The 25,185-nt window shown below is 42.9% G+C and overlaps 1 protein-coding gene across 2 annotated transcripts; it reads right to left on the bottom strand.

Annotated features, from left to right (window-relative positions):
* Window positions 1-1,238: 1,238 nt before the first annotated feature.
* gna12a (guanine nucleotide binding protein (G protein) alpha 12a) lies at window positions 1,239-25,185 on the bottom strand. 2 transcript variants are annotated; one of them, XM_084571107.1, is made up of 6 exons: window positions 23,732-25,185; window positions 17,488-17,706; window positions 5,357-5,407; window positions 5,069-5,269; window positions 4,571-4,777; window positions 1,239-4,168 (listed from the first exon to the last, which is right to left on the bottom strand). In XM_084571107.1, the coding sequence occupies exons 1-6, from the start codon at window positions 24,047-24,049 to the stop codon at window positions 4,007-4,009; spliced, it is 1,158 nt and encodes a 385-aa protein (XP_084427233.1). In that variant the 5' UTR covers window positions 24,050-25,185; the 3' UTR covers window positions 1,239-4,006. The 2 variants fall into 2 exon arrangements, with proteins under 2 accessions (XP_084427233.1, XP_084427232.1); XM_084571106.1 differs by having other exon boundaries at window positions 5,069-5,407.

Here is a 25,185-nt window from a genome sequence, read left to right as displayed (position 1 = left end):
AAAATCGACCTATAGTATTCAGCTATTAGTCTATCCTGCATGGCCGTTTTGGTTATGGCCACAACGTAACGCTTTAACACACATACGGTGTCGTATAGGCTGCAGATGAAACGCGCACACGTTGTGCAACTTGAGGACACAATGTCCCGTTCCCCTCGGCTTCTGTAAACGAAGGCTTCCTTGTGTTTCAGAGACCGCTGGGGATATATTTTTCTGCTCCCTGCTTTTTCCTCTCATCTCCTTTGTAGGGTTCTGCGGGAGGCTGGTTTGGGTTTCTCTGATGTGTCTTTGTGTGTGTGGGAGACAGAGGCAGGGGAGGGGGGTGGGCGATCGAAACAGGCAGAGGGATGTCGTTCTTGCAGTCTCTCCATTTTGGGATCAGGACAGGAAGTGGGCTCAACAGAGGAAACATGACCTCCTCCCCCTTCTCCTCTCCTCTCCTCTCTCTCCCTCCTGCCTCCCTCTATCCTCTTACTTTTTCTTGTATTCCCTCTTCCTCCCTTTGTCTGTCCCTCCCCCCAGTCTGTGCCTACCCATTCACAAGGTCATTTCTGTGTTTCGTTCTTTTTGTTTTTTTCCCCTCGGTGCCTGAGACCTCGTAGTGTGTCACATGAGTTTCTGTAGCGCGCATATGGAGACTTTAAATTACATTCTGCTCACTTCCTGTGTAAATAAATCTATGTTAACCAGTGATTTCTAAAACAACACTGAAACTCTGCTCCAGTTGTTTCTGGGCTCCCTCCCTCTCTCCTGAGACTTGCAGCCTGTTATGTAGCAGAGCTCCTCTGATTAAAAGCCAAAGCAAAGGTCAGACTCTGCTGGGTAACAGAGATATCGCCCGACTTGGACTTCACTCTCATGCCCAGCGGTCTGATAGCTTAAGCAGATGAGCTTCATATCACATTATGGCGAATGAGGGCGTACAGTTAGCCTAGGCAGACATCAGTGGGTCATTACTTATCAGGAGCCTCAACTCTCTTTTTTCTGGCTTTGCAAGAAAGGTTCATAAATACTTATTAAACTGCCCCAGGACGTAAGATAAACATATTTACCCCCCCGCCCCCGCACACACATTTCTCCTTCACAGACTCGAACTCAAATCCTCTCCCCCCCCACTCGGCTAATCTTTCTACCACTCTTCACTTTTCAGCTCAGAGGGTCCTGACCTCTTGCTTTGCCAAATACACACTCAAACACACACACGGACGCCCACACTGAGAAAATAAAGAAACAGCATGTCAGCAAACGGCAGTGTATTTCACCACAGAGCACAGAGCCAAGGCACTGGGAAACAAAAAAACAAAAGCAGAAGACCTCCCTGTTTTCATCCTCTGCCTCCATCCTGCTCGCCTTTCAAAGTCTGCATTTGTTTATTTGTTCCTTTGCCTTTTTCTTCCCCAGACGTTTTCCTTTCTGGTCATTTTCTCTTCAGACACATCCAGTGCAATGACAACACTTATAAAAAAATAAAAACAAAACTTGCGTGAGTGGAAAAGGTTGGTTAGTTAACGACAAATGTTACAGCATCGTAGCGGTTACAGTGATACCGTTAGACAGAGTGGTGTTTGTATTGTAAGGTGTACACACAGTGTCTGTCAGATACCTACAGTATTCAATGTACAGGAAGTATGAACGTGAACAATGTTACGATGAACACAAACGCATACAGAGTACACAGTTTAATACAGTATTATAATAAGATGTGTGGAAGTGTTTGTGGTTTATTCCCCTCGGGGCCATGTGGACTTCATACTCGGGGTGGGAAGAGCTGCCCAGCTGTGTCCTACTGCTGAGAATGAAAATGCAACTCAGGGAAATGTTGGTGATCAAATCATTTCATTTTACTCCACAACATATAGGAGGGCAGATGAGTTTAAGAATGTAGGAAACATTTGGATCTGGTTGGATTTTTCCATTAAAGTCATAAAACAGAACGTCTCAGACATAGCTCTGGCCAGCAGTTCAACCACTATTATAAATTAGTGCATGTTGAAACGCAAGTAACTACAAAAACTGCACATATGTGCTGTATTAAATCACCTGTGAGTAATCTATTGGTCATTGTTTTGACTACGTGATTATTGTCTTTGCCTTGTTTTATCCAGGCTGTAAACACATAGCGTAAACCATTTGCTCGGAAATTACGTCAGCAACATTATCTTTCATTTCGAGTGGTGTTTGGCGCCACCTACTGGATGTTAATCTAAAATTTTCTCTCTTTAAGCTCCATTTTTGGCCTCCACCAACTCCCAGGAAAATATTTGTTTATTTAGTTGTTCAACACTCCACTGGATTCTCCTGCTAGTTTCCAACTATCAGCAGTTCGGTGGCGTTATTATAGGCTTTTTTTTTTTGTTGTTGAAAGCAGCTGGAATCTGCTATAAGAGCAGTGAGAGTGAAGAAATCATGTAAAGCTGCAGGCTAATAAAACCAAAATAGACACTAAAATCAGGGCAAATATCTGTGGAGTCTTTATAAATGTCATTTTAAGCAAACCAATAATGGTGCTGCTTTAAAGTTAAAGTTGAAATGTTCAAAAAAATAAATGTTTCCTCTTTAAATGAAGCCCTGCGGTCCAAATTTTAAACATATTGAATTCAAGGGAACTGAGGCACAACAAGCTAGCAAGTTTCCAATAATGAGCAGTTTTTCCTTATTTTGGTTATAGTGTTTTACTACTATTTAGTGCTTTCCAAGACAGGAAATAATTAGGAAATCACACACCAGTAAGCCAACTTCCCTGTGATTTTCTTCAGCATGCCTTGTTTAGGTCACTTGTTATTGTTTGGATGTTTTTCTTCTGGGAAGGCTTCCCACCCCGACTGCTACAGAAGTCCGAGATGGTCGCAAGAAACACGGGGATAAGGTCATTTACAGTTCAACCCTGTCATTTTCTGCTGCTCCCTTCACGTTTGCAGGACAAAGGAACGGGAACAGGCAGTGTAACTGTATCCCAAAGCCGTCTTGTGCATCCTTATAATGTGCCTGGGGTTAAGTCTAGGTTACGGCGGCATCTCTACTGGGATGCTGGTGAGAAGAAAATGGAAAGAAAGACATAGGGCTAGACACAATTCACCAAAGACTGGGAGCTGTGTGTATGTGTGTCTAAAAACCAATATGAGTCTCTAATTTGACCGTCTACTGTTTCTGCTGGAGAGGGAGGAGCTAAACAATCTGTCTATTGTGGAGAGAAGAGGAGGAGGAGGAGGAGGAGGAGAAGACTTCTACTGTACATCTTTTATATGATGGTGGGAATGAGAGAATAAAGAAGAAGGAAAGGGGTTTATGACAGGACCATAAGAGAGCTTTGTCTCTTTCCTCTGTTAAAAGTTCATTGACAGGAACACTTGTGCAACCTTATCACACAACACAGCATATGACCAGTACAGACCCAAACCCTCACCCCTCACCCCTCTCCCTCTCCCTCTCCCTCCGTCACATGTACTTCTAAAACCAGGATTTTTTTTTTTAGCTCGCTCTGAAACTTCAGTCTTTCTTTCTTTCTTTCTTTCACCCTCGTTCCCTCCCGCTTCTTGCTCGCTCAGCTTGAGCTACATTTCGATAGGCAGCAGTCTGACTTGGTTTAGTGACAGGGTTGTCATTGGTCTTATATACAAAAGAGAAAAAAACACTTTCAGTGCTCATGTCATGTAGTTGGTGCTTTCCTCAACAGTTTTTTTTTGTTTTTTTGTTTTTTTTTTACATTTGTGTGAGAAGCAGAATGCGAATGTCTTTCCAGCATACACACATTTACACAGGTTAAACGTGGGTTTTTTTCCCACAGGGGCCAACATAGGTAAATGGGTCAAGAGCCACTTCATGGCACCACAGGTTTAGTTCGATCCACTTGGTTTGGGTCAACTGACTGTTCCACAGGTCAGTGTATAAGTCCACTCACGGGCTGTGGTGTCACAGCAAAGCAGACCTTCTCAGAAGTCCTCCAAGCCTAGATTCGCGGCTGGTTTCACAGTTACAGTCAGAGACGCCGTTTTCCGCCACTCGAAGGTCACTGCAGCATGATATCTTTGAGGTTTTCCTGCAGGATGGTGTTCTTGACGGCGTGGAAGACAAAGCGGATATTTTCCGTGTCCACCGCAGTGGTGAAATGGTGGAAAAGATGCTTCCCGCGGTTTCTCCTCTTACGAGTATACGACTGCACCAGGAACTTCTGGAAGAAGGAGAGGAGGTCTGTGTTTGAGTGTATACACATATGTACTATACTGACTCAAATACAAGATGACACCACCATTTCTAACACCATTTATGGGGGGGGGGGGGATAGAAGGAAGGTTAGTCTAGCGATGTTGGGAGAGGTTCCCCCAGTCTCTTTGGAGCCCTTTGAACATAAAAGTGAACGATATCCTCAAGAAGGATGTTCTCCGGCAGTTGGCCAGATCACTGGTTTCTAAGTCTTTATTTTTATTTGGTTCACTAAGGCTGCAAACCAACCTATGTATGTACTTGACTTGATAAGGGAGTGATGATGAGGCTTCAGATGCCAATTTAGTGTCTTGAGAAGCACTTCATCTAATCTTGACCTAAAACTTTGGTCAGTGTCACAGCTTTGTACCTGTACGTCCTCTAGCCTGCGCGGGTCTCCTGTGAACTCTGGGAAGTATTTTCGGATGTCCACCGTGCGAATCTTTTCCGCCAGCAAGTCTGTCTTGTTGAGGAAGAGGATGATGGACACGTTCAGGAAGAGCCTGTTGTTGATGATGGCCTCGAAGATGTTCATGCTCTCCACCAGACGGTTTGTCTGCCGGTCTTCCATCAAGACCTGGAATCAAACATTCTCTGTGTTATACTTTTTTTTTTCCAGGTTTTATCGGTACGGCAATTAAGTATTCATTCACCAACATCATCATCATCATCATCATCATCATCATCATATGACTGTTGATTTGAGCTGGACTCAGGACTGTGGGAACAATCAAGCTTCCTCAGCGCACCACAAAGAGAGCCTTGTGTAAACCTTAAATGTTGCATCTGTGGTGATTCTTTCATAATCCCAAAAGTCAAGAGTCAGTCCGACAAACATTTCCGCAGAATCAGTATTAAACGCACGTACCTGGTCGTACTCAGACGAGGACACCATGAAGAGAATTGACGTGATCCCAACGAAACACTGGAACCACTTCTTCCTCTGCGACCTTTGCCCTCCAACGTCCACCATCTTGAAGGGGATCTTCTTGATGACAAAGTCGTGCTCGACGATCCCTTTCGTCGCCTTCCTCGCAAACAAAACGTCTTGTTTGCTCGGAATAAAGTTCTGAAAACGTGAAGGGATAAACGTTTGAGCTGAAAGGGTTAAGACACACAAAGTTTTGAAGACATTTAACCGGTCAGCGTGACTCACCAGTTGTCCAATACGATCCAAGTTATCCAGGAAGTACTTGACCGACTCACTCTGCAGATAAGAAGAAAGACAAATCTATTAGAGCTGCGACATGGGCCCGAGTCATGTTATTACACAATAACTGAACTTAAATGACCCAAATAATCACATTACAGCTCTTAACCGTATTATTGGAACAATTGGACTTTTTGAATTTCTTCCTTATCTAATTTGTATTTCACAGACGCTGTCATAGTCTGGTTATTGATTTAATAATACATGAATCAATGCAACGAGGGACAGAAGCCATGTGACCAACCATAATCATGTCAGTCTAATTTTATTTCTGTAGCATACGCTGCTACGTGTATAAACAGATTCGAGCAGGAGTCCAGTACCCTGAATAAACTGGATCATTGTGTTTGTGTGATCCGTGTTTTATTCCGTGTTGTCGTCATTATCACATTTAGTGTACTTGGCACACAGAAGCTGACATGACTTTATGATTATTTAAAGCTTTATGAAAGACCTTAAAGCTGCACTTTAATATTTATTCAATATTTATTCCTATCAACATAATAAATAATGTGTGTAATATGAAGAGGGCTGCTGGTGGTTAAAAACCCACAGAGACATGTCACCAGACCCCGAAGTTCACCTGAGCTTCATTCAGCGTTTCTGGCTTGTGTCCGTTTGACAGCCCTCTAACTCTACTGTCACCATCTTTCTTTTTTTCTTTTTTTTTTTCGGCTAAACCAGGCAACTTTTCTTTTTTTTAAATCAGCAGACACACAAAATTCGCAAATAAGCGGTGAACATATTGGAGGATTTCGCAGATTTTTATTTTGGAAGTTGGTGGAGACCAAACCAGAGCTCAAAGTTAAATATTGTTGAAATAATCCTATTATTTGTAAACAGGAAATTTGTTAATTTACTGGACTTAAAGGACAACTACTGTTTTTTACAAACTGGACCTTATTTCTAGCATAAAATACGATTGTTTACTCACCATATAACTTTTGTGTCATTTGCACTCGTTCAGGAGATAATTAGATTAGCGTATATCTATACAGTGGGAGTGACTGGGGCACCGAGACACAGCCTCAAAATAACGCATTATCTGCCACGAAACTTGTTCATTTCACCAATGTTTTGTTATGATACACTAGTGCTATTCCCACTGAGTCCAGAGTTACCTGTTATCATCATCCGGGGTCTGTAGATTGACCTACAGACCATGAGCGGCGCACGCCCGCGACGGTCAGCTTGTTTACGTGTAATTTGCTACTGCTATGGTTCGACCACAACCTCAGAATTGGAAAAAATATTGTTGCAAAAAAAATAGCAGTAGCAAATTACAGGTAAACAAGCTGACTGTCGCGGTTGAGCGCGCCGCTCAGAGACGACATCATACAGGTCAGAAGACAAACAGGTAACTCAAACAGGGAATAGCATTAGCGTATCATAACAAAATATTGCCGAAATGAACGAGTTTGGCGGCAGATAATGTGTTATTTAGAGGCTGCGTCTCGGTGCCCCAGTCACTCCCGCTATTTGGATACACGCAGATCTAATTATCTCCTGAACGAGTGCAAATTACACAAAAGTTATCTGGGTGAGTAAACGACTGTATTTTATGCTAGAAATAAGGTCCAGGTAGTAAAAAAATAGTAGTTCCCTTTTAAAACTGTGTCTGGGGGGAATTATAAATCTTACTAGGTATGTCCGGATCAGCATTGGGAGATCGGTATCGGGGCAGATGCAGTCATTTTTATAAACGATTGGATCAGATTTCTGCTCTTTTGTAGTTATTTGTTTTAGGTCTACCGTAGACCAAAACCAAGTCCCTGTAGCATCAAATCATCTTCTTCTGTTTTCGTGGCAGCTGGCTAGCGTCCAAACTGCCAAACAAATCTATGTCTGCTGTTGAAGTATTTTATTCTGTAGCAGAGAACACTGGTATTTGCCGTCTGTTGGAGCTTCTGGGCCGAAGGTACGAGCTAACCTCCTGACTCTACATGAATCTGATCTAGGAGAATACAAGTAAGATAAGAAAAGCTGTTATGAATCTCCAGGAGAGAAGGAAATTTTGTTCATTTAACATCAAATGAGCTGACACTCAATATTAACAGATCTGTATCACATAGGGGACGTCCCTAAATCTTACCAACGCGCTCAAGTAGCAAAAACTGATCAACTCTCACGTGTTCGTTGGATGACACTGAAGAGACCGTCTAAATATGAATGGTTAGGAAATGCAATCAGTGTAACTTTAGAAATACAAGAAACCAGATGACAGAATAATTCTAGCAGTCTTTACAAGGAAAATTAATACAATCATTTTTTTTGTTCTCTTGCTGTCAACAACCACCAGAGTGGAACATCAGAGGATGGCATTAAAATTATAATGTGCCACCCTTCAATGAAAGCTGCCATGAAGCTTTATCTGAAGGAACATTCAGTTGTGCTGTGCAAGTCAGAACTATTTCACTATAAATCATATATGGACATGTATGCGTGAATGTTTCCTGCTGTTTAGCTTCTGTTTCAGTATGGCAGTGAACAGCACGTCTGCATTCATTTATACCACTTCTCCACTATCCACTGTCGACTAATTATGTAGTTAAAGTGCACGCCGACCTTCACTGACATAGATTACAAAAGTTTTAAGAGGCTGCTAATTGACTTTCAGACTGCTCTGAAATGAGTAGAAACCAGTGGGTGCCTGGAACGGAGAGGAGAAATTATTGGGTTTCCCACAGCACAGCAGCAAGATTCGCAAAATGTTTTGCTGCATCGATAAGTACATGTCATTTACTTGAAATGGGCTAAAACGCAGGGTTTTAAGCTGAAACAATAGGTACACAGAGTTCAAGCTGGAATCAAACTGATTCCCAACAATAGTTTAAAATTGAACCGCTGTCTTCCGCTCTCTTTTTCTTACATACACTCATATTCAACAGGAAACAGCTGTGTGTGTGAAAACAGTGGGGAGAGACATGGGGGAGGGAGGGATTAGAGAGTCAGACTGAATCCAGTTGCAAAGTCGTTTCAGCACTAACATCTCACGCCCGATACAATACAGCAGTATTCCTCTTTCAACCTGTGTTGACAGCTTTTACATAACTTTGCAGAAATTTTGGGTCCTTGTAAGCGGATAGGTCAGAACCAGTAAAAACACATCTCGTGGGCCTTGACATGCTGCGTAACTACCAGGAAATGTGACCCCTGTATGGGTGAGATGTGAACCCGTGACCGCGCTGCTGACCTCCAGTGTCGAAACAAATGGAGACGCAAAGCCGTGGACTCCAATTGGTTGAGCAGGACATGACCGACAGGAGGGGCCGGACTGAGGGAAAGGCAGGGAGAGGGGAATTCCCAGAGATGAAGGGATAGGCATACGCAAACATAGACACACACACACATCATTTCCACAGACGCTTTAACTGCCATCAGCAGAAATTAAATAGTCTGATCACTGAGGTAGCGGAAGCACCAAACTAGATTACTTCTATTAGCCCTAGGATAAATTTTAGTGCCTTGTAGTGCAGATCTGTAGGTAATAAACAGTAGAATACAGCTCTGTGTGTGTTTGTGTGGGCGTCTGTGTGTACATCTGATTGTGTGCATGCGTGAGTAAGGCAGGAGGAATGTCTCCATTCATGGCGTGTATGGGCAGATTAGGGGCTTTATTATAGCAAAGACCTGAATAAGCTCACATTTTGGAGTGTGTGTGTGTGTGTGTGGGTGTGTGTGGGTGTGGGTGTGTGTGTGAGTGTGTGGGTGTCAGTCCCTTCAGTGCAAATTACACTCGTACGTTGACACACAGTCTGAGGATACTGAGTTCAAACAAATACATGTTTTTTTTCTCTGATTAGCTGATCAATAATTTTGTATTGCACGTACACCAAATAGTACTGCTGCTCTTTATCTACAAAGAGCCTTTCATGCTCCTCAAAGACGCTTCACACCAGTTAAAATGACGAATCTGCGGTTGTGGATGGGTTCGTGGTGTGAGGTTCAGCCGGAGGGAGCGACTATTGTGAAAACCCTGTCAAACTGAACAAAGAACGGTTGATAAATCCTGATGTACTCATTTCAAAGTAATAAAAATGAACAGAAGCGAATATTTGGCCCTTTTTTCCCCGTAAATTACCAAAAACCTCAATACACTAATTGGTGTTTTTGAAATAAAATCTGTATGGATTTCAAATTAAATCTAGAAAAACATCTCACAGACCGACCAACCACTCACGTTGAGTTAGTAGTTTGTGCATTTTACCTGTGTGCTGGTGTGTCTGCATTGTTCTGTAATTATGCCACTAAAACGCAAGGTCGCGACTAGTCAGCTGTGTTGATTTCACTCTGAACAATGGCCAGTTGAAGGGTGCAGCTCATATTAAAATTTAAGTTAATCAATGTTGATCAGCAGACACTGTCAATCCCTGCAGCACAAAACCTCTGGGTAGATGGTTAAACATGTGGTTATGCAACAGCAACCAATAATACTTGTTGAGCAATACTTAAGATGGTAACATCTGGAGTGGCCTACAGTAGTTTCTACATAATGGAGACACATGAGTTACAAATGCAACTTGGGTTCTATGAGTACATCAACCTAGGCAGTCAGGAAGGATTAGTTAGAACCCAGGAAGAAAGGATTCCCAATCAAGTTTTCAGTCTTTTAGTTTTGCGTGTTGGTCTATCCGAGGCCCGATGTGCACCCTGTGACTGTATTAAGTCCAATAAAGAGGGGTTAGCTTGTACCTTGGCTCCAGAAGCTGCAACAGTAACAGTGAAATCTGTGTCCTCTCCTACAGAAAGAGGATCCGTAACCCGGACGGTTGGTAGTATTGAATAAAGATCTCCTACTACCACTGACTTAATTTCCCGGAGTGAAGTACTTCCACACAGCAGACATGTTAAGTCACATGATTTTGGATAACTACAAACGTTTGGGCTTTGCTGAAGCCCAGTCTGATCCAATCCAATAATTTTTTTTCTTAAATGCCTGGATCAGACCTGATACTGATCTCCCAAAACCGATTGAGGCGTCCCTACTAGGAAGTGTCCAAGAAACGTTTCTGATGTTTCTGGTAAAAAAAGAAACGAAGGATTTGCAACTGAAAGAAGAAACTGATGAGGACAAACACCGATTACTGGTTGGTGTGTCTTTTCTTGGTTGGAGAGCGCCGAAAGAAGAGGAGGAACTGAAGAACGTAGACTCTAGGAAAACGTCACAGCCTCGTGTTGACGGTGTCTGTGCAATTACTTCAACTGTAAATCCCGTACTGCGGCTTTAACAGTAATCGTAAATGTTTCTACAGTGATAACTTACTTTCATTGTACTCGCTCAAGCTAATTACTGAGGTCCGAGGCTTTGTGCAAGACCAACAAGAAACACAACACTTCAGACGTTATGCTGGTTTTAGCCTCCGTGTTAACCACATTTAATTGGAACTGAAAGGGTTTAAGTCAGACGTCCTCGTTCAGCTTCGTCCAAAAAAATAATATACATCTTTTAGAGGAGGAATTGTGAGCGTGTACACTCACTTGTGGGGCAGATAATCGTGGCAACAGTGTTGTCTTGTTTACAAACCCTAATCATCCGGCGGTTTATTTTTCTTTCTTCTTCGCCGAGATGCCGCCGCGTTCCCAGAGCTCGACAATTAAGTGAGTACAAAGACCCAGAGGACTATCTCTTATTAACTCTTGAACTTACAGAACATTTTTTTTTTCAGTATATATACAACGTGATGATTACTCTTTGGTTGCCATGAGAACAACGATCGGTCCGTGGCGCACATTAGGATGCGGCGGCAGAACAGAAACTGACGGCAGTGTTAAATCATGAAATACAGCTCTTCAGTGAAAGACGCAGCACGGATACAGAAGTTTGAGGTGAGATGTGCCTGTGGACGGTTTTTAAGTATTTATATAGCGTCTTTTGCAGCTTTGTACAACATGAAGTCTAAATACATACCTCCTTTATTCAAGACGCCTGTGCTGCTGAAGACACGTTTACCATCACGGCTTGATATACAGCCTTGTTTTTGTCAGGCAAATGGAGGTTTGGGTGTTTGTGTCCTATATCAAACTGTGTGTTATCTGGGTGTGGTGGAAAAACAGAAAGCAACGCAAGTAAACAAAATCCTAGCATGTGCCCGCTTACGGTCTGTTTTTCTCCAGCTATCTCCACCTCTCCTTTACCCCTCTCTCTTTCTTTCCCTCTCTTTCTGAGCCTCCCCCTCCCCCGGCTCGTCTTTACTTTCCACTCCGCCTCTTTGCTTCCTCCCTCTGTCTGCCTATGGCCCAGCTCCAGCTGTGCCTGGGAAAAGCTGACTGTGGTATCCCCGGAAAACCTCTCACAGAGTGCAGAGTCTATAACTCAGCACATTCGCTCCACAGCAGACATTTTAGTTTTTCTTACTGTCAAAGGACAAGGCTGGTGTTACTCTATATTCTTCTTCTGGCAACAATTCCCATGAAAAGAAGGCAGATGGTTTTCAGTACTGTACTGTTCACTCAGCTTCAAGAAGTAGCATTGCTACTGAACTTTTAACCAGGATCAACATGATTAAACAGTGAAACTAAATTCAGTTGCCGATTAATACTCATTTAGTGCCTTGGTTAGTATTTATGGCAGCAGGGTGGTGCGTTCCCATGTGCCTCTCTCTGCTCACAGACGATGTGTTAAATGCGACGTAGCCACTCTACCAGCTCGGATCAGAGTGGTTCCTCCACATAACAAGACAGACAAGAGGTTTTTCAAGTGAGAGAAACGATCCCGCGTAAAGTGAAAGAGACATGCTGGTTATTCTAAAAGGTTCTGGCCAGTTTACTGACACAGCCAGCTGTAGCAGCAGCTTTGACAAACAGCTCCCGAAAGCAATTATGGGAATTTAAAGTCAATAGAACCTGACTGCAGCAATTGGTGTCAAAACTCATACTCGAGGTCGTCACTCAATCATCCACGGCAAACAAATATCCAGAAATACACTCAGAAAAAAACTAAATATGCTGCTGGTGAACATTTAAAATGTGTTATTATCCTGAATTACTTGTTAAATGTATAGTGACAGTTGTTAAGTTGAGCAGCCATGGGGGCTTGGCAGTATGTTTACAGATGCCATAATTTAACCAGCTGAAGCCTCAGCTAAGTACAGCTGCTAGCATCGCCACCCAAGATGAGTCTTGTTGATCAAAAAGAAAAGCAGACAGTGGACTGAGCTTAACACGACTAACCACACGGGTAACTACTGATTAACGCAAGGGTTTTGGTTTCTTAATAAAAATATATATATATGTATCCGGCTTATCTGGGGATCCACATTAAAAGCAAGAACTGAAACAGTCTGTCATACAGCCCATACAGAGTGTGTACACACAACATGTAAACATCAGGAGATCTGTGTGAGTTAAACAGCTGTCTGTGGAGGCCTCTAAGTGCACCAGAGGGAAAGGCATTGGCTCAGGATTTTGGGAAGAGACGCAGCTCAAGCATGTGTCTCAGAGTCCTGTGTACGCTTGGTTTCAAAATGCGTCTCGCAGATGCCAACAGGAAAGGCCAGCCAGCCGAGACAGATCACCCTACACACCTGTGTTTATCATGTGCCTCCAAGGCATCCAGCTGATAAGGTTAAAGGGAACAAAGTTGTTGTCGGCTGCCAGAAAGGCGCCAGATTTATTTATTTATTTTTTTGCTTTGGCCGAGCCAATAAAATCATTCTCTATAACAATGCTCCTCTTCATGTTTTAACTGTTTCTGTGACCAAAACTTCCGACAGTCATCATTTACAGTATTTTCCTGTTCTTGTCCGGGAAGCCTCTGGATGCATTCGTGTTTATTAGGGCCGGGTTTCCTACTGATTTCCTCCGTCGATTTGGTGCCGATTCACAGGGTCTCAATTTAATTCAATATTAATTCGTATCAGTTAGAGACATATCAGTTTCAAATAAAAAAGTCTTAGAAGTCAAACTAATGTCGTTACTGGTTCCAGAGATTTATGGTATTTCCACAATAATTTACCTCTGGTAAAGCAGGACTTTGCTTGTGGCCTTTCTTTTGTGCAGCTCTTTTCTGTTGTCACACTTTTTAAGTCCAATCACTCACAGTGATTCGATTCAGTTGATTAAATTTCCCAAGATGCATTTGGAATCCAAACGTAAATAGGGCGATTGTCAGTGTGGATTGATATGTGTGATAGACAGGAAGTCTATTGATAGAATGGAAGCAGGTGACGGGAATCAAAGACACTTCTAAATACACTTTCTATGTGGATTGGCCTCCAAGACAGAAGGACGTCTGCGGCCTACGTAGCTGCAACACGCTAACTTTATCGCACAGCGACTCCAGATAAGACAAAGCAGTCTGCAAAACTTTGCATCTCACACACACACACATGCACGCACACAGCATGTTAAGTGAGAGGGAGACGGAAGTGCTTTCCGTCTGACTCCAGATTGTTTTGTCACTGATAAATGCATAACAGGGTAAAAGGTCAATCTTCCAGCACTGAGCAGACAGTAAAGCTGCTGCGTCACTTTCGGTAAAGTCCAAATAAAACAAGCTTCCGCAGCCAAGACAGGGCGCAACTGACGACAAGCCCAGCTGGTGATGGTGAAGCTGTGAGACATTTGCTCTGTTGACAGTACGGTTAGTGATCATTCTGTTCAACCACAGAGAGTCATTAACAGTCTGGCTGGCCCTTCACAGCATATTTATACACAAGTGTTAAGCTAAGTGTTTCTTTAGCCATCTGCTTCTCACAAACCCTTCTTTGAATTATAGCATGTGGACGCTCTAAAGAAGTCTCAATTTGCTTCGTTCTCCTAAAACCGTCGCAAAAGAGGAAAAGCAAGAGAGCTGCCAGGTGCTCAGTGTTGCTCATTCTGGACATTTTAAATGAAATGTTTCGGTTTAGGATTTATCGTTTTATTATGTGCCTATCTAGTCTAAATTCAGAAAAACTCACAGCAACATAAACTGTATCTCTCGCCTTTACAACTGAAATAAAATTTATTTGACAGGAAATGGTCATAAATGTCGTCACGTAAGAATTATACAAGTAAATAATTAAAAGCTGTATGACACGCAAGCAAGAGATAGCAGAGATATGAATTACATCACACCCCGGTCAGCTGTGACCCAGGACAACAAGTTGGCAAACAAAAACAGTGGAGTATAGTCCCGAGCCACGTCAACCATTATCAACAACACCAGCTGTTGAAATCCGACTTCCAAGTTCACATGAAGGCAACAAATAAAGCACATATCAAGGTTACATCATGTTAGCTGTTTAAAATGTTTGCAAATTAGCACTACACACAAAGTGCATGTATGGCTAAAAATCATTTCAGAACCTAAGAAGTGCTTGTACTCACTCTCTTCAACCCCCTGTATTGCCTTTAATATTTAAAATGCGTGCTATTTTATCAGACCCTGCTTTACATAATGTTATTTCCAACAAAAATATCATTTTATTTCATTCACTGTGACTAAATGCTCAATAAAACAGAGAACTGCCTCGGTAAAGTGTGCTTCCAACTGGTGTTGGTCAGTGTGTGTTTAACACATTAGCGTTAAAAGGGAAAAGAATTGCTCTGTTGACTACGAGCTGTTTCAGATTGTGCTCACAGCATGAAATGTGGAAGATGAAGCTCCGCAGGGCTCCACTTCACCGGTTACATTCCCAGCCAAGAGTAAAATAATTACGGCTTTGGAAAGTCTCCAAACAAAAAAAAATAATAAAATAAAATAAATAAATGAGAGAGGTGAGCAGCGCAGAAAAACACCGGCTTCACTCGGTGCAGTGCTGAGCGCTCCACTTGTTCAGTTAACAAGTCCAAACTTTTAGGATTTGATTCAGTTGCTTTCTCATTGATCATTAAATCAGCGAACACTTGTTGGGGTAAATCAGTTACCATGCAGATGCCTGCTGCTCCCCACTGCAGGGGGTACATAACTGGAAAAAACACATAGACTAAGTTTAAGTTTGATATTAAAGGTTGTTTTTGGCATTGGTTCAACAGCTCACAGTAAAGGAGACAGAAAGGTCCTGACTGCAATGAGTCAAGAAAAAAGGTTAAATTACTTCCTTTAACTGCTGACTGTATATAAAGACCAGTCCAGCTAATTCAAGAGAGGGATGGAACATGAGTGGAGATGGAGTAGGTAGGTGATGGAAATAAGCTACAGTGTATTTCTGCTGTAAAGTCGGATATTTTAACATGGAGGTCTATGAGGACTGACTCACTTTTGGAGACACCATCAAGTGGCCATTAGAGGAACTGCAGTTTTTGGCACTTCGGAGTTAGCTTCAATTTTCCGTCCTCGTGGTCGCTGCTTGCTTTTTTTTTTTTTTTTTAACCAGATAAACTTGTTTGCCACCACACTAGTAAAAAAAGTGCACTACTGCATTTTACATTACTGACATACAGTCAGCATGAAGCTCAGTCGTAGGCCACTCACTGCACACTCTCTGACTACTGGGATGCATTCAATCAGGTCAGCCAGATGAGTAAGCTCTGACTGATCATGATTCTTAATCAAAGAATGAACTCGAGACGTGTTTCTGATGCACACATTTACGGGACGGGACGATTTAGTATTTTAGTCAGTGGTTTGTTTTGGAATGTATTCATCAGATGATAAATGGGTTCGGAGCATTAAGATAATACGAAGACAGATCAAGGGGTCACAAGATGATGAATAGGACAGAGAAGGAATACAACATATCTGAGCTAGACAAAATATTAGGCACATATTACTAAATATTATGGATATTGGACAAGCTGACATAGTTTTTATGTTCAGTTCAGCTGTTGCTCCATTAGTTGACATTGTCGACCACAGTGAATGCACCATACCAGAGACATAAGATAGGAGAGCAGGGAGTTTTCAGAGGGAGAGCTGCATGTTACGAGCATAGACTGTATAAAGACGGACGAAGGAACTGCTCCTCAAAAATGAAACCAAAGCAAGTAGAGCGCCCCCTGGTGTCTGGCTGCAGTATAAGTCATAAGCTCCACCCCCTCCATGATAGTGGATGCAATTTGCATCAAACTAAAGCACTAAAATACATGTCAAATAATTTTTTTCAAGGATGGTTTCTGACATTTTAGGTTGTTAGTATAATGTAGATGTGTTTTTTGTTTTTTGGATAAGTTTCGTTTTAGTTAGTTAGTTATTTGACGCTCTGTAAAGTAGTCCCGTGGGACCGTTGTAACTGGTGGAGGTGGAAAGTCCAAAGTTGCGAGATGGCACTGCCCATATCCCCAGGAAAATAGCGTCACTTTGTCCAATGCAAGTAAGTGGAGACACATTGTCCATATTTATATACAGTCTATGGTTACAAGGGAAAGACTGAGGCTGTTGATTGCCTCAGTCTCTATGTAGACTACGGCCGACTGTTCAAGTTTCAATAAAAATCATCTGTAGCTTCCTTTGAGTGAGACGTTACAATATTCTGTCACACTTAACTCTACTGTTTTTCATTTTGCAGAATTACTGCTGCTTTAAGTTATCTCTTTTGTAAAGAGGATCTTAATTCGCCAACATCTGGAAGCTATGGCACTGATTTGTCAGGTAACTGTTACAGACTTAGACAGATGCAGATGCTTTCAGACAGTATTGAGAAGCTTTAATGCTGTTTATGGGGTTGATCAGCACGGCTAATAGTAATTTCATTATTGTGCCTTTCTAATAATTCAGAAAAAACACTGTTTCTTAATGTTCTCCCTTAAAGAGCTCAGTGCTGCTACTCAGCCGTTTACTCACTCTAAAATACTGATGCCCAACCAGGGGGACCTTCCCGTCTGCACATGGAAATATTGTGCAATATGTCATCTAATCTAAACCATTCACAGCAAAAGCACAAGTAGGATTACAGAAACCCCAGAGCACGTCCTAACACCATATGTTAACACCATATGTCGCAAACTTGATCAAAGCGACTAAAAAAAAAAATTCAAAAAGGAGACGAAACGCTGACAAATCTGAGATCACTGTGTCTCGCATGATTATAACGAAGAGTGTTAAATGAGATCCAGCTTAAATGAACCCATTAGGAACTTAACAGGTGGTAGTGATGAAGGTTAACAGGGCTGTATCAGACATAAAACACTGGGAAGCACGTCTCTAATCTACTCACCAGCTGGAACTCCGAGCGGCGTGCGTAGGCCTCCTGTATGCCGGCGTCTGCCCAGAGCGCGCTCAGTGCCATCACGTAGAGCTGAAACTCGCTGGGCTCGACCCCGGAGGCGCTCACGCATCCCTCCCACGACATCACCAGCATGCCCTGCTTCTCGTTCTCGCAGCTCTGCCAGCTGATGCCCAGCTTGTCCCGGGCATCCACCAACACACGCATGCCCTGCAGAAACACACATAGTGGGAGAACAGCTGCTTTTCTTAATGTCAGATAATATTGCCTTACTGTATACTTCAGAGGAAACAAAAAAATTCACATGCGCTGCTTCTTCCTGGGGAAAATGTCAACACTGAGTTTAGAGTTACTGGCAAACATGAGGTAGCTTTGACATGTGTCTCACTCACGCACACACACTCAGGACACATGTATGTGTGGCTGCTGGTGGTTTTCTGAGGAGAAACATGTGGACTGATCTGTGTGGGAGGTCTCCTCAATCTTAACCACAGAGGAGTCTCCTTAAATTCGCCCTTATCTATTTAATTTCACCAACTCCTTGTGATCTGCAGTCAATCTGGTGTTTTAGTGACGACACCTTTCAGCCGCGTCTCAGCCTTTCTCTAACTTTCTGAGACGGATGATCCAATATTCAAACCGACTGATCGGACACCTGAGCAGAGGTGAAGAGACCTTTTTTAGTAGGCTTTCTTATTTTCATTTGTGACGCAAATTATTTTCTGTCACTTTTCATGATGATTTGGCGCCCTGGGCCTTTATTATTTACTACAACCTGAAGCACATTTCACAACACCTTCAGGTTCATAATCGGATGGATCACTGAAGCCTGTTCGCTTGACTGTCTGTTTCACGGATCGGCACAAGCGGCTGTACGGGATTGCTGCAGGGTCACGGATGTGTTTATACACGCGTGGTGTGTGTCTGTCCATGACTCATGACCACCTTATTCTTTTGTGGTAGTCAAGTTTGTTTGTGCGGGTTAATCACACATTCAATAGGCCTTACCCGCCCACAATAAGAACGGCTCACGACTCATCTCGACCCTGTCTGTACAAATACAAGGAAAAGCCTCTAAAAACCTCAAGTAAGCTCTGAAATTCAAAGAGAGATTCCCAATCACAAGACACGTTAAGACACACAGAATTAAAGCCAGGTTTGAGAAGAGGAATTTGGCTTTAATGCAGCTACGACGTGTGCATGTTTGTTTGTGGTGTGTTTAGCGCTGTCTGATGTGCCCTTTCTGACTCAGTGGCGTGGTGAGCTTTTAAGTCTGATTCAATATTTTACGACCTTTTACAGAACTGATGTTTTTTAGCTTCTAGGAATGAGATGGATGGCAACCCAAACAAGTGAGGAAATCCCTGACTGGTGTTTGACACATGCACATTAGCATCATTTAACACATGCTGATCCGACTCCAGCGTGTTGGCAGAGAAACGACTCACAAAGAGTCATCCAGACTGTGATCTCTGTTTCTGTCAGCGAGCCAAGGTGAGCGTTATCAATTCCCAAATCTGTGGCATTTGCAACATAATCCTCTCCATTCACGTCTGACTTTCTTCCTGTGCTTCTGTCTGTTTACACGGCTGTCTGTTTTCCTGCTGCCCAGTCATTGTCCTCGCTTGCCTGTAATGCGTCAGTAAGTGCGGCTCAGTTCTGCAGCAAATAACTCCCAGACCACAACAAGCCTGCGTCGTTTCAAAGCCTGCTCCGAGATCGGGAAAGAAACGACGCCTTCTCTCACCCAAATTCAGACGGCAGAGCTCGTCCCGTCGTCTTGTGGGAGGCATCATATTAGCAGGCACTGTGCTTGAGGTCATGAGACACTGGTGAATGTCAGATGAATTATAATAATATGAAAAAACACAGCCAGATGTAAATAACAGGTCAGGTTAGTTTGATCTTATAAGTCTGAACTTAAACAGACAAACAGGTGTGGTATGGATGTTCTTCTAATTAATTATGTTAGCTGTTTAGCAATTGTCCCTTAAAAAGTTGAGACAAAAGGCTTTTAAAGAATGTATGAAAGAGAAACAATAAAGAGTATTTTGTGGTAATAGATTAGTAATATATGACATAAGATAATATGAGCGTGGTCAATTAATAGTATTACTGTAGTAATACTCATGCACTCTATGAATACAGGTCAGTCATGAATCATTTATGTGGTACGCACACACACACTCTCACACAAAGAAAGAAACAAACAACAGAATATAACCTTAAAGATTGAATTAAGGGAACATGGAAATAAGGACCATCTGGAGCCCCAGAGTGGTGCAACAGTCGGGAGGCATTGTTGGGATATTTTTGTTTCTAAATGATCAACAGGAAATAAAATGTTTGGTATTGGTCCAGTATTAAGAGAGAGCAGACAACCAGGAACCGCAAAACGGCTGCAATGCGACCGAGTGGAGCATTTATTGCAGTCCAGTCCGGTCCAGACCGGTCCAGTCCAGTCCAGTCGGGGTGATTGCTTTTTGGCCTCTGACAAGATCAGATTTTTAAGTGTTTGACAACGTCATGGAGAGGATCCTCACAGAGACAGTCGTTTTTTCCTAACCTTGCTTTCTCCGGTCTCTGCCGCCATGCTTTCATGCGCACCGATGTCAACAGGTCGACAGAATAACTTGGGCTAAAGTGATTACCTCCACTCTGTCAATTCATGAAAGAGTGGTGCAGGATTTCTTCTCCTATCTGACTGACAGTACTCTTCCTGACATGTGGGGGTATGAATCCACTAGCAGCACAACTAGCCACAACGTCAATATTTTAGATAACAGTAAGCCACGCTTTCTGAAATCCAATTTTTTGACTCCGCTCTTCTCAACTGTCTCCGAATCTCACTCATGTCTACACGGCAACTCATCTCCTGCAAGACTTCAGAGCAGGTCTTGTGGTGTTTTATTGGGATCAGTAACGCTGATGCTTATAATAACAATCTGTCAGAGGTGAAAACAAGATTTTTTTGCCAACAAATTCCCCCGTTTGATTACACTGCAGCTGTTTCATGGTTTCTGGTTTAAGTGTTGGTTGCTCAGTATTGGAACAAACATGACTGCACTCATTGATCTTTTAGATGTATAAAGATAAAACAACAGGGGCTTATTAAAAAAAAAAACAACTACTGGAACTAAACTCAAGCGTAATTGACCTTAATCCTGGTTTATCGCCGGTATTTAAACTTCGTTAACTACTTAAGAAGGATTTTCAGGTGATTAACAAGGAAAATGAGGACCACACAAATGCAACATTTGTTTTGGCTCTGTGACAGGGTAGGGTTTATCCTAACCTCCAGTATAGGGACAGGATGCAGGGCCTGCACTAGGACGCAGCCTCTTTCTGTAAAATCATCAGTCTGATACACACAGGAGATGTAGATCAGAGATAATAGTCAGAACACCAGTTTCCTATTTAACATAGCAGCATGGGTGGTTTGGTGTTTGCATCTCCCTGGATTTGGCATAGGTTAGTTTTTCAGTCCGCTCAAGAGTTTGCTAAGAGCCGGGCTAATTCACCATAGACCTTTCTCAATAATCACTTCCCCTATCCCTGTTAATGACTGCTAAAAAAATGGTGAGGCGACAGGGAGTGAACTTTTATTTTACTCTTTATTGGTTTTTGAAGAGGGGAATGCCAGAAAAAGTTAAAGAGTTTCCGCTCAGCCGTGGCGGGCAGCATTATTCTGAATGAGAAACAGACTTTAACAGAGGACCAGCTCCTGGCATTTGTCACAAGTGTCACTAGCTCTCAGCAATGGGGCTTTAAAAACATGGAAATCTGCTGCCTGCGCTGATGTCTTCTCACAGTAATGGTGTGGTCCGCATCATTATTAACAGCGAGTAGCAGATGGCTGGGACTGGCATGGTTCTGTTTCATTAATCACCGTGCGGTAATTACAAAGCAGCCCTCTTCCAGCATTAACGGTGTCCGCCCCGTGAACTGCACTGACCGACGTCTCTCTAGCAGAAATGACTGCCCTCTGAGTCAACGTGAAGGATGGGACTCTAAGATTCATCATTTGCCAAAAGCACAACACAAAATCATGGAGCCGCTGGCCCATGCCGCCGCTCTAATTAACCTGGTTTAAATATTTCAAGATAAGTCATCACGTGCTCAGAGAGGAGGAGGGATGATCAGCAACTGCGTTTTATTGTTGGTATTCACGTTCTGGTGTAGCGAAGGAAGAAACTGAGCGGAGCTATACTTGATATTAGAGGACTGGCAGTTGAGGTTCACCTTAAGGTGTGAGAAACACAACGGTTAAGACTTGTCAAACATCGCTGACGAGGATTACATCAGAGATTTATCCGTTACTGAAAGTACAAATACTGTGGTTCAGTAAGTGGGGCCACACCTGGACTCCACCTCCGTGCTTCTTATTCTAAAACGCCTAATTGTGCCACACACCTGAGCCCTCTCTTCTAGCTTTAACCCTCCTTCCTTTCGTCGCTTTGTTCGCTTCCTCTATCATTAGGTTCCCATGGAGGAGGGATCCTCTGCACCTGGCAGGTGAGCCTGATCCTCCACCAGCACCCCAAACAACAGATGCCACAGGACGAGCTGTTTTAAACTGAACTGAACTGAAAGTAAACAGCAGTTATGTTTGTGTAGTTTTCACTGTTTTCTAGTCGAAACAAGCATCAGTTAGTCAAGGAAATGATCTGATCGCTTTACTCAGTGTGTTTTATATGAATGTAACATGAACACCTTGGGGTTTTTTGTGTTTTACACCTGCATGTTTCACTGTCTTTTGACGTTTAAATGATTTTAATGACAGACAGATTATCATTAATGAGAATAACTGCCATCCTGTTATTATTATTAATTCTTGATCTTCTTGGATGGTGTGTAATGATAATAATTAGCAGCGTGTAGAAGCATGTTAATAGTTCAAACATTCATCTTCTGTAACCGCTTGTCCTGTGAAGGGTCGCAGCCTCGGGCGGGAGGCGGGGTACACTCTGGACAGGTCCCAGTCTATCACAGACAACCATTCGCACTCACTCTCACACCCACGGCCAATTTCGAATCACCAGTTAACCTAACCAGCATGTCTTTGGACGGTGGGAGGAAACCGGAGTACCTGGAGAGAACCCATGCAGACACAGGGAGGACATGCAAACTCCACACAGAAAGGCCCAGTCGGCTTGGATTCGAACCCATAACCTTTTAGCTGTCAGTGCTAACCACCACTTCACTGTACCGCCCCATGTTAATAGTTTTATTTACTAATTCTAATACATGTATGTTACAGTCAAAACACTTTTTAAAATCATGTAATCACTTGTAGTTTTTGCTTTGCCTATCAGCTCATGTTCCAGAGGTTGGATGGTGCATCTGTGTGTGTTTGTGTGAGGAGGGGGGAGCGGTGTTCGCGATGTGGTCGGGGACAGGACCGCCAGTGTATGCCTGTGTTTGGAGGAGGGGGAGGGGAGAAGAGGGGTATTGAATACTGTCTTGTCTGTGCAGAAGTGCAGGCTCTCTTATCATCGTCGTCTGGGGCTGTGTGGCACTCAGGGCGGATGTGCTCATCCCTCAGGAATAGTCTGGTATTGTTAGCTGGTGAAGGAGGCCCAGCCATGACAGCAAACAAAGGGACAGCGCACAGGCACACACACACACACACACATTTCAGGGTAAAACTATGCACTATGTCAACAAACCTCTGTGTGTGTGTGTCTCTGGGGGAGAGTCGTGGGTGAAAACAGCTCAGAGATTGAACTGGTATTGTTGCGATTGTTGATTAACTGAGAAAAACCAATCACTTTGTTTATAAGATGTTATGAAATCCATCAGAGTGTACTATGACCTATGATGACACCTGCCTGTTTACATGACTGTCATAACAGGTCAAGCTGGGTAATACATTCAGTTTCACATCATAAAAGATAAAGATAATGACCTGCCTGATCTTTAGTGACTGGAACTGATAAAATACCTTAAGAGTTTAGTTTCTGACCGTCAACCACTCGGTTAACTGATTCATTGTCCTAATTGAAACTGATCAATTAATCGACTAATCCTTAAACTCTGGTCAATATGTTTCCTAAATGTTGTCTTTCACTTAAATAAAACGATTTATCAACTGTAACAAGTTCAAAATAGTTATAAATAGTAATAAAAAAAATGTCCAATTAAAATAAAACGACCACAGTAAAGATTATACTGTAATCTATACTGTTTTCTGAAGGCCCCAGGCTGTCTATATGCCCCTGAACTTTGTCCTTACCTTCAGTATATTCTCATAGATAGTGGCCCGGAAATCCAGGAGCGCTTTCTGATCAAACTCCTGCCCGTTTATGATGCGCATCTGTTTGAGGAATGTGGACTTTCCGCTCTCTCCGGCCCCGAGCAGGAGGATCTTCACTAGCCGACGAACGGATCTCCTCTCCCGGGCGAGCATCTTGTCTATCTCCCGGCTCCTGCGCCTCGCCTCCCGCTCCTGAGCCGCGTCCTTCTTCCGGCTCTCCTCATTGCTCCCGGCCGAGTCCCGGCTGGCCTCGGCCGGGAGCAGGCAGCGGCTCAGGGTGCGGACCACTCCCGACATGGCGAGTCGTGGGAAAGAAAAAAAAAAAAAGTTCACCGAAACTCCAGTGGGAAAATGTTCATTATAGGATCTGTGACCTCTGGGATGTAAACGGCCCCAGCTCGGTTACATCCACTCAATAGAAAGAAAGCCCTTTTCCAGCGGATAATAATAAATAAAGTCTACATTTAGAGGGTGAAGTCGCTGTCTGGTCTCACACCGGCAGACAACCCGTGTCCATCTTGGTTAGACCGCGCCATCAACAACAAAAAAAAAAATCACTGTGGACAGAGAAACAAAGCCAGAACAAACAAACAAAAAAAAAGTTTAAAGGTTTAAATGCCACAAAATATAAGTTCAAGCTGAAGTGAAGAGTCCATACAAGGCACAGCAATGGTAAAGACGACGGTACGGCTGCGGTCTGTCACACAGTGGGACGGTCCACTAGTATAAAACTACCCACACACGGTTTGTGAACTTGAGAGCGGCTCCAGCGGGCGGCGGTGGGACGGTCACACCGATGGAGGAGGCGCCGCTGGACTACCGGGACTCACCGACAGGGGCCGCTAGCGGACAGAAGGACGAAGCGACATCATCATGACCACTATCCGGGGAACAGATGAATGCAGTTGCCAGTTCATTAGGTACACTGGTGGATTCACTCTAATATAAGAGTCCTGCACTAAAGACTTTTTCGCTTCATGATGCTTATGGCATTAAGCGTTTGTCTAAAATAACTGAGAGAGATGATGATTCAAATGTGTTTTCATTTTGGAGCCTGTGGTTTGTAGGTCTATTAAACTGTATTGCACTGACACTTTTTTCTATTGTTTTAACAACCCCATATTTGTCAGTGGGCTAGATTATATAACAAATAAAATAATAATAAATTTAGTTTTTAATTTAATCCAGTTTAACAGCGCTACAAAATACGTCCTTCAAAATAATACAGTTACAGTCGAATTGAATTGATTTTCAAACTGTGCAAGTAAAACATTCACACAGACATGACAAATAAAATAAAGATAAACTAGCTGATTCTAAACACAAGCAAACCAATAACGCACACAATGAACAATAAACTGGTCAAATGACAAACCAGAGCAAATAATAACTACCAATTACAGCAGCTCTGTTTAACAAGACACATGAGCACA

Source organism: Chelon labrosus (assembly GCF_963514085.1).
Source record: "Chelon labrosus genome assembly, chromosome: 2".
In the NCBI taxonomy this organism is placed as follows: Eukaryota; Metazoa; Chordata; class Actinopteri; order Mugiliformes; family Mugilidae; genus Chelon; species Chelon labrosus.
Note: the sequence above shows the minus strand (reverse complement) of the source record. Positions and strands in the feature narration are given on the sequence as shown.

Excerpts from the sequence above, each read along its gene's own strand:
- gna12a (XM_084571106.1), bottom strand. The coding sequence starts at position 24,049 with ATGTCGGGAGTGGTCCGCACCCTGAGCCGCTGCCTGCTCCCGGCCGAG. Across the intron at positions 4,778-5,068 it reads CCTCGTCTGAGTACGACCAG|GTCTTGATGGAAGACCGGCA; the intron begins GTACGTGCGTTT and ends GTTTGATTCCAG. Across the intron at positions 4,169-4,570 it reads GCAGGCTAGAGGACGTACAG|AAGTTCCTGGTGCAGTCGTA; the intron begins GTACAAAGCTGT and ends TCCTTCTTCCAG.